The 7,885-nt window shown below is 35.2% G+C and overlaps 1 protein-coding gene across 1 annotated transcript; it reads right to left on the bottom strand.

Moving 5' to 3' along the window:
* Nucleotides 1-5,327: 5,327 nt before the first annotated feature.
* LOC122726405 (40S ribosomal protein S21-like) lies at nt 5,328-5,579 on the bottom strand. Its single transcript, XM_043964095.1, has one exon. It carries the CDS (start codon nt 5,577-5,579, stop codon nt 5,328-5,330), a length of 252 nt encoding a protein of 83 aa, XP_043820030.1.
* Nucleotides 5,580-7,885: the final 2,306 nt, after the last annotated feature.

The raw sequence follows: 7,885 nt of genomic DNA, 5'->3' as shown, positions 1-7,885 counted from the left end.
ATATATCACACCTATGGTGATTTTGTCAGAAAAGGAAATGAAATTAAATGGGATTGACCCATTCTCAATGAAGACATGCTGGCTCATAGTGATAAATGCTTCCCTTTCTAAGTGATTACAAATGTTTTCTTCCTTAATAAATTTTAGAGTTTTGCCAGGAACAGAAACCACATTCAGTGGCCAATAATTTGTAGATTTTTTTTAATAGGCTCATGCCTACAATCTAGTATCACCTCACCTATTCTTCATGATTTTTCAAAGATCACACCCACTACTTCTTTCATTACTCTAGGATTTAGTTCATCTAGCTCTCAATGCTCGATTACTGAATGCTGATGGTTAACTCGGATAGACCATATTGCAAATGAGTCCAAGGTTTATAGTGTTGGTAATAAAATGGACAGGATGAGAGAGTATGGCTGGATCCACCACTGAAGGGGGAAAAGCAAACAACTTAAAACATCATTTCTAAGGGACCATGGGTCAGTAGCAGCATCTTGGTATTTGAAGGACAATATTTTTATATCATTGTAAAAGCTAAAACCACATATTTATTCTATGCACATGAAGGCAAATGCTTGATTCTGTTTCATAGTGAAGAATGAAACTAGCAAATTACTCATTTAGGAGAAGCTTTGGAAAAGTTACTACTTCTTTTTTAGTTAGTTGGGAAAAACTTTCATCCTGACTCTAAAGGTGGCAGTGAGTAAAATGAGAGCATATAAAGGAATAGCCTCTGGGGGAAGAAGTAGCTAAAGTTCCCCTCAAATTAAAAGAGAAAAAGGATTAGAAAATTACATAACTACCCAATAACTCTCTTTACCCATAGCAATTATTCTTTTGTACATTAAAAATGGTACTATTAACTGGTATGGTTAACTGCATGTGAATAGATGGTCCTTTGACTAATAGAAGCTTCCCTCTGCAATGTCTCTGATTTTGGAGAGTTCTACCTCTCAGTTAATAGAATAGTTTTATCCAAAGAGATCCTCCTAAATGCAGATTCTTTACCTTCTTCCCTATAACTGTGCTAGAACCTAACAAGATTAACCCTTGTCAGATGTTTTCATAACATACATGGATGTTACCTACTTGTAACTTTTGGGTAAGTTCAAGGTCCTATGACTCAGATCTTTAATAATGTATACCTTTCTCGTTGCTGTTTATGCATGCTTCCTTCTGGTATGGTGTATGTAAATGCAGGGTACATGGTTACAGTGAAAAATATTTTCTGGATGCTGCCACCAATTAAAGTTGTTCATTATTAAAAATTGTTAGGTTATATCACTCAGTGAATCAAAATGTTAAATAATTTGAAAATGATTGTGTATAAGTAATCCAGGGGGCACATTGAAGGATATTGACAAACTAGAATTAACCCAGAAGAGGCTGATTAATGTATTATAATAAAAAAGGATGATGGATTTGGGTGCCGAGGACTCAGGTTCAAATCTCAGTTCTGCAACTTACTAGTTGTATGACCTTGGGCAAGTCATTTTAATCTTTTGGGGCCTCAATTTCCTCATCTGTGAAATCAGAAAGCTTTAACTAATGATCTCAAAGGTCCCTTTGAGCACTATATCTGTAATCTTATTATGATGAAGAAACTGAAGATCAACTTTCAGGAGATTTGGTTCATGAGACTTGAGCTATTTAATCTGGAAAATATAACATTTAGGTGGTACATGATGTCTGTCTTCAAGTATTTTAAAGTCTGTCAACTGGAAAAATGAATAAACATTCTTCTTGGTAATAGAGGGCAGAAATGGGAGTGATGGATAGAAGTTTCAGAGAATTAGATTTAGATTCAATGTAACAAAATGTTGTTATTTGTAAATAATTATATATAAATTAGAAGCTTTTAACAAATGATCACAAATTGAAACGCTGATTTCAAAACTTTTTTGTCTTAAAAAAACCCTAAATGTTTTATTTAAACCTTAACAGGGGACATAAATACAGTCAATTAAATTTGCTTAGTAACTACTTACAATTAAATGAATTAATTCCAATTCATGGCTTATCATAATGATTTTTTTTTTCAGTTACCCTAAGGCATTCTTCAGAGTCTTTGACCATTCATTCCCATTCACTTTTCCTCAAATATAATTGAAGGTAATAAATACGTTGGTATGCATCTTATTTTTTTTAACTTTGCACTATTTCATGTTTCATTACAGATTTATCAACATCCCTTATAAACATGTTCCCATTAAAGAATTATATTACATTGATGAGACAAAATTTGTCCGGGCATTTTCCTATTTTTTTTACATTTTAATTGCTTCCAAGTTTTTGCAAATGCCTATAATTCTGCCAGGAAAAAAATCTTTGAACAGGTAGCGCTTTAAAAAAAAATAATATTTTCACGGAGATATTTTTAAGGTTGGTTTGGCCACACAATTTGCACTAAGTAAACAATATAGAAACATAGGTTGAAGTTCATGCTTATCTTTAGAAGCTATTAGGCCTTTCTCATATATTAAGTATCTTTGAACAAAGACTAGGTCCCTTTTGTTTAGAAACATAAACCATTGACATTTTATTGTAGCTAACCTTTCCAAAATAATTCCTAAGTATAACATCAGATATTTGAAATATTTCAATAATTCCTTTTAAAAAATAAAAATGTTTCATTAAAACTTAACATTGAATACCAATCTAATCAACCAAACTTGCTTAGTAACTATTTTAAGATAAGCCATATTCCCAGTTGACCAAGCAAGTCAAAGGCCTTGCTTTTTTTCTTGACATTTTATTTACTTAAATGAATTTGTCTTAGGGTGAGAGAAAGGCTGAAGGCAGCTTAGAACAATGTTGTAATTGTCACTAATTAAGTGCTCTCAGCTGTGTCTATACTGCAATGCTATTTATTTGCCTTGCACACACACACTCAGCTGTAGGTAGCAATCCTAAAAATTCCTGTATTTATTACCTCTGTCCCTCCTGTGTTTTGTTTTCTTAGAGGTGTAATATTGACAAATAGATAAAAACCTGAACTCTCATGCTTAGTTTTGTAAATAAGTAGCTTGATGACATGCTGGCTATCCTTGATTCAGAATCCAAAGTGTATAAAACAACAGTTTATTTTAATTCGCTTGTGCTGAACACACCAACCTAATGCAGAGGAGGAGAAATTCAGAGTAGTTATTTTACAGCTCACATGGAATTATGCAGAATAATTTTCAAAACTAAAAGTGACGTTAGTGATATTTGACCCAACTCTCTCATATCAGGCAAGAAAACTGAGGCCAAGAATTGTGATTTGCTGTGGGTAATACAGTATAGCAGAGCCAAAAAGAGAATACAGGGGACCTCACTTCTTTAAAAAGGTCTTAGGACTGTGCCCACACCCCCCCCCAGCACACAATAGGTGCTTTATTCCCTTTTCCTTCCCCATTTGCTTTCACCTCTAGTGGACTTTCTTTTAAACTGTGTTCCTTCCATAGGAATATAACATTATAGGATTTTAGATATAGACCTAGGAGTGACCATAGAGACTGTCAAATCTCTCCCTCTCCTAAATTTTACAAATGAGGAAACTGAGGCTCAATGGAGTTAAAAAGACTTTCTTACAGAATGTAAAAAAATAACTGTCAGAGCTGGGATTTGAGCTCATCTTCCAACATTAAATCCAGTGATCTTTTCACTACCCCATGCTTTACATGAAAGTCAATATTTCGATAATATTTTTCTACATAATATAGATTATGTTTAGATCACCATGATGCACTATGGTTTTTGTTTTTTTTTATCATGACACAGGTTATGCCTTTCCTTGTGGGCATGTGGTGGTTTTTTTCTTCAAAAAGGCTTTCTTTTTATACAATTCAAAGTAGAGAGTCAGATCAGAGCAAACTAAATTATTTTGTCCCTGGAACTCTAGGTTAATAATAGATAATTAGACCCTAGAGAACTATCTAGGTCTATACTCAGTTTTCACAATTTCAGGCATTCTTTCTACTTAAAAACAGGGATGTGACTATTAGAATGGAACAGTTTGCTACTAATGTGGATACTTGGCATATCACACAATTTATATTTATCATATTTTTATTTTATCATTTTTATTTTGTGATTTAAAAAGTCACACTCAATTCTCTAGTTAATATTTTAATAGAAATAACAAGAAATTTGGTTTTAATAGAAATATATGCATATTTGACTCATGTTTTTAAAACATATGTTTTAAAAACATATGTTTTTAGTTTTTCAAGACTTTCATTTGTTTCTAAAGTAGAGGGAAATTTCTTGTTAATTGATTTAAACTGAAGACTAAGTATATAAATATTATCATTCTGCCCAGGAAAATACAGAAATATTCTTCACAAATGAATGTCTCATTTAGCAGATACATCTAGACTAGATGAAGAAGTAAACCAATCCATTCACAATGGGAGTGGTTGATTTGAGATTAGAGGAGCAAAAACTTCTACCTCCTTTTGCTTTTGATATAATCTTTTAGAGCCTGGAACATGAACCAAGAAGTAGGTGTGACTATTCCTGGTCCTTGAAAAAAGGGGAGTTGAATTAAACACTACCCCATAGGAGACAGAAAAGTTTTCAAAACCCTGAATACTAAAATTGAATCCTGCCATTTTTTTCTTTTTTTTCTTTGTGGAGCAATGATGGCTAAGTGACTTGCCCAAGGACACAAAGCTAGTAAGTGTCAAGTGTCTGAGGCTGGATTTGAACTCAGGTCCTCCTGCATCCAAGGCCAGTGCTTTATCCACTGTGCCACCTAGCTGCCCCCAATTCTTTTTGTTTTTATATAACACTTATTTTTTTAATAAAAATCCTCTACCTGAGAGATTGCTCTTGGAATAATGACAGCAACAACAAAAGGTTATGCAAAATCAATTAATATGTTTACACAGTAATCCTACCACCCTCTTCTGCACATATATCTTCAATAAAAATAGAGGATATATTTATTTTTTCATCTTTTCTCTGAGGCCAAAGCTCGTTCATCATAATTTCCCAACGCATAGTTTCATTGTATTTTATTTTGTATTTTGCTTTTACATTGTTGTACTATTTCCCTTGTTCTGCTTTTACTTCACTTTGCATCAGTTCCTATGTCCTTCCATATTTCTCAGAATTCCTCAAACTTTCCATTGCTTAGGGTTCAATAACATTGAATTTACCACAATTTGTTTAGCCATTCCGTGAATGATGGGCACAGATTTTGTTTCCTGTTCTTGGTTATCACAAAAAAATAATCTACTTCTTCCCTATTTTTCTGCAGATAATTTTTTTAAATAACCAGTGGGGGGTTGTTTTTGTTTTTCTTATTTATTAAGACATATTCCACAAAATTTCTTCAATTAGAAATTCTTTGAAATAATACCATCATTTTTTGCCAGCCAGAGAATAGAGTCATCAAATTCTCCCATTCTACGAATTGCTCCACAAATTGCATAAGTTTTAAATTGTCCATTGAATCTGCCTGTGACCTTGTCAACCTCAGCCACGTTCATCTGGATGGACGTATGGTCCTTGGCCCCAATGATCCTGTTGCTCGCAGAGCATTTCCACAGTACATACAGGTCCATGAACTCATAGGTGTTGTTCTGCATGTTGGCAGCTGAGGGAAATGAGCGCAAACTCGAAAGCAGCAGAAGAGAAAAAGGATAACCAGTGTTTTTGATGGAATACTTCTGTTCTATAAGAAATGATTAGCTAGTTTATTTTATTTTTTTTGGCAGGGCAATGAGGGTTAAGTGACTTGCCCAGGGTCACACAGCTAGCAAGTGTCAAGTGTTTGAGGCTGGATTTGAACTCAGGTCCTCCTGAATCCAGGGCCGGTGCTTTATCCACTGCATCACCTAGTTGCCTGCTAGTTGATTTTAGAAAAACATGGAATAGCATAAATGAAATAATGAAAAGTGAAATGAGCAGAACCAAGGGAACATTATATACAATAATAATAATAATAATAGTATTCAAAGAAAAATTGTGATCTAGTTATTCTGACTATTATAAATACTCAAATCAACTACAAAGGTCCTATGAAGGAAGATGCTATCAGCCTCCAGAGAAAGAACTAATAAATAGAAGTATGCAGAAGTATACGCCATATAGTTTTACATATGTGTGTGTGTTTAATGATGGCCTTCTCTAGTGTGGGGTTGGGAGGGAGGGAGGAAAGGAGATAGTTCGGAATTTAAAATGTAACAGAAAAATAAATTGAATTTTTAAAAAAAACAAATAACCAATGTTCTTTATTAGAGCAAATGCAGTTGTGAAAACTGTACATTATATATTTTTGGGTCAAGGACTATAAATAAAGGAACTCATAGTAAAGAGTTCTTACACAGCAAGAAACTTTAAATAAACAAAATGACAAATTAAGTACATTGTTTGGTGGAAAATCTCAGTTCCCTGGTTGCAACTGTCTTCACTCTATTTTCCAGTCAACTCAGTAGAGGTTTGGGCCCATAGTGGTCGTGCCTAAAACTATCCATCTAGACCCAGTAGTTAACAGCTGTGTGTGGGCAAGTGTGACTGTTAAGTCACTCAAGTGCAGCATTTATTTCCCTGTCTTTCTTTTTCTTCTCATCTTCCCTTTCTCCTTCTGTCTTCCCTTTCTCCTCCCTTCTCTTCTATCCAAACATAGAATATAAGAAATTTCTTTAAGGGCAAAGGAAGGGGCAGCTAGGTGGCACAGTGGATAAAGCACTGGCCCTGGATTCGGGAGGACCTGAGTTCAAATCTGGACTCAGACACTTGACACTTACTAGCTGTGTGACCCTGGGCAAGTCACTTAACCCCAATTGCCTCACCAAAAAAAAAATAAATAAATAACCCAAACAAACAAACAAAAACAAAAAAAAAGGGCAAAGAAAGAAGTTCAGGGATTTGGGGATCCATGTGCTCACATTCCCTTTCTTCATTTCCTGATTTCACTGATTTATTATTTCCCTCTGTTGGACTTTTGAGAGAATGGAGGAGGTGTCCATAGTTCTCATGCAATTTATTTAATCAAATTCAGAAATATTGATTAAGCACTTGCTATCTGCCAGGCAGTAGGGATATATATGTGTATGTGTGTATACATATATACATACATACATATATAATAAAACACACGAAACAAAACAAAGTGATCCCTGACCTTAAGGAGCTTCCATTTCAAGAGGAGAGGAGAGCAGAGATGAGGCTTGTTCACAGATACCTACCTAGAAAGTATATACAAAGTAAATAGCAATAAAGACTAAGTCCCTGATTTCATTGTTACAAGAAGCTGCCAGGTGAGGAAATGCAGTTTCCACCAGTGTCGGTTGGCACCTTCTTCTGTCATATTAAGTCTTATACAGCTTCCTAGAGCCTTTGGAGATAGAAATGATTTGACCAGGACCACAAGTCAGTATGTGTCTGATGTAGGACTTGAACACAGGTCTTCCTTCCTTGAAGGCTGATTTATCTACTACATTACACTGTTTCTCAAAATAAGTGCACAGCAATTTTGGGGGTGGGGGGGGCTGGGAATGATGGTACTAACTACTGGAGGAAGGTCAGGAAAGGTCCTTTGTCACACTTGCTGGCACCTGATCTTGGTCTTTTTGAGGAGAGCTAAGGATACCAAGAACTGGAAGGGAGGAGGGAGAACATTTTAGGAAGGAGAGCTGGGGGTGGGGGTGAGGGTGACGGTGCAGTTTATTTAAAGCCACAGAATCAGGCTTGAATGTCTCATATGGGGAACAGCAAGAAAGCTGATATGGCTAGAATTTAGGCCCTAAAAGGTGGAATTAATGTGAAATAACTCTGGAAAGGTAGACATCAGTCAGACTAAGAGGGGCTTTAAATGCCAAACAGAGGAGTTTGTATTTTATCCCAGAATCAAGAGGAAGCCACAGGAGCTTCCTGAGCAGGAGAGGAACAT

The sequence above is a fragment of the Dromiciops gliroides genome, chromosome 4, assembly GCF_019393635.1.
Source record: "Dromiciops gliroides isolate mDroGli1 chromosome 4, mDroGli1.pri, whole genome shotgun sequence".
In the NCBI taxonomy this organism is placed as follows: domain Eukaryota; kingdom Metazoa; phylum Chordata; class Mammalia; order Microbiotheria; family Microbiotheriidae; genus Dromiciops; species Dromiciops gliroides.
Note: the sequence above shows the minus strand (reverse complement) of the source record. Positions and strands in the feature narration are given on the sequence as shown.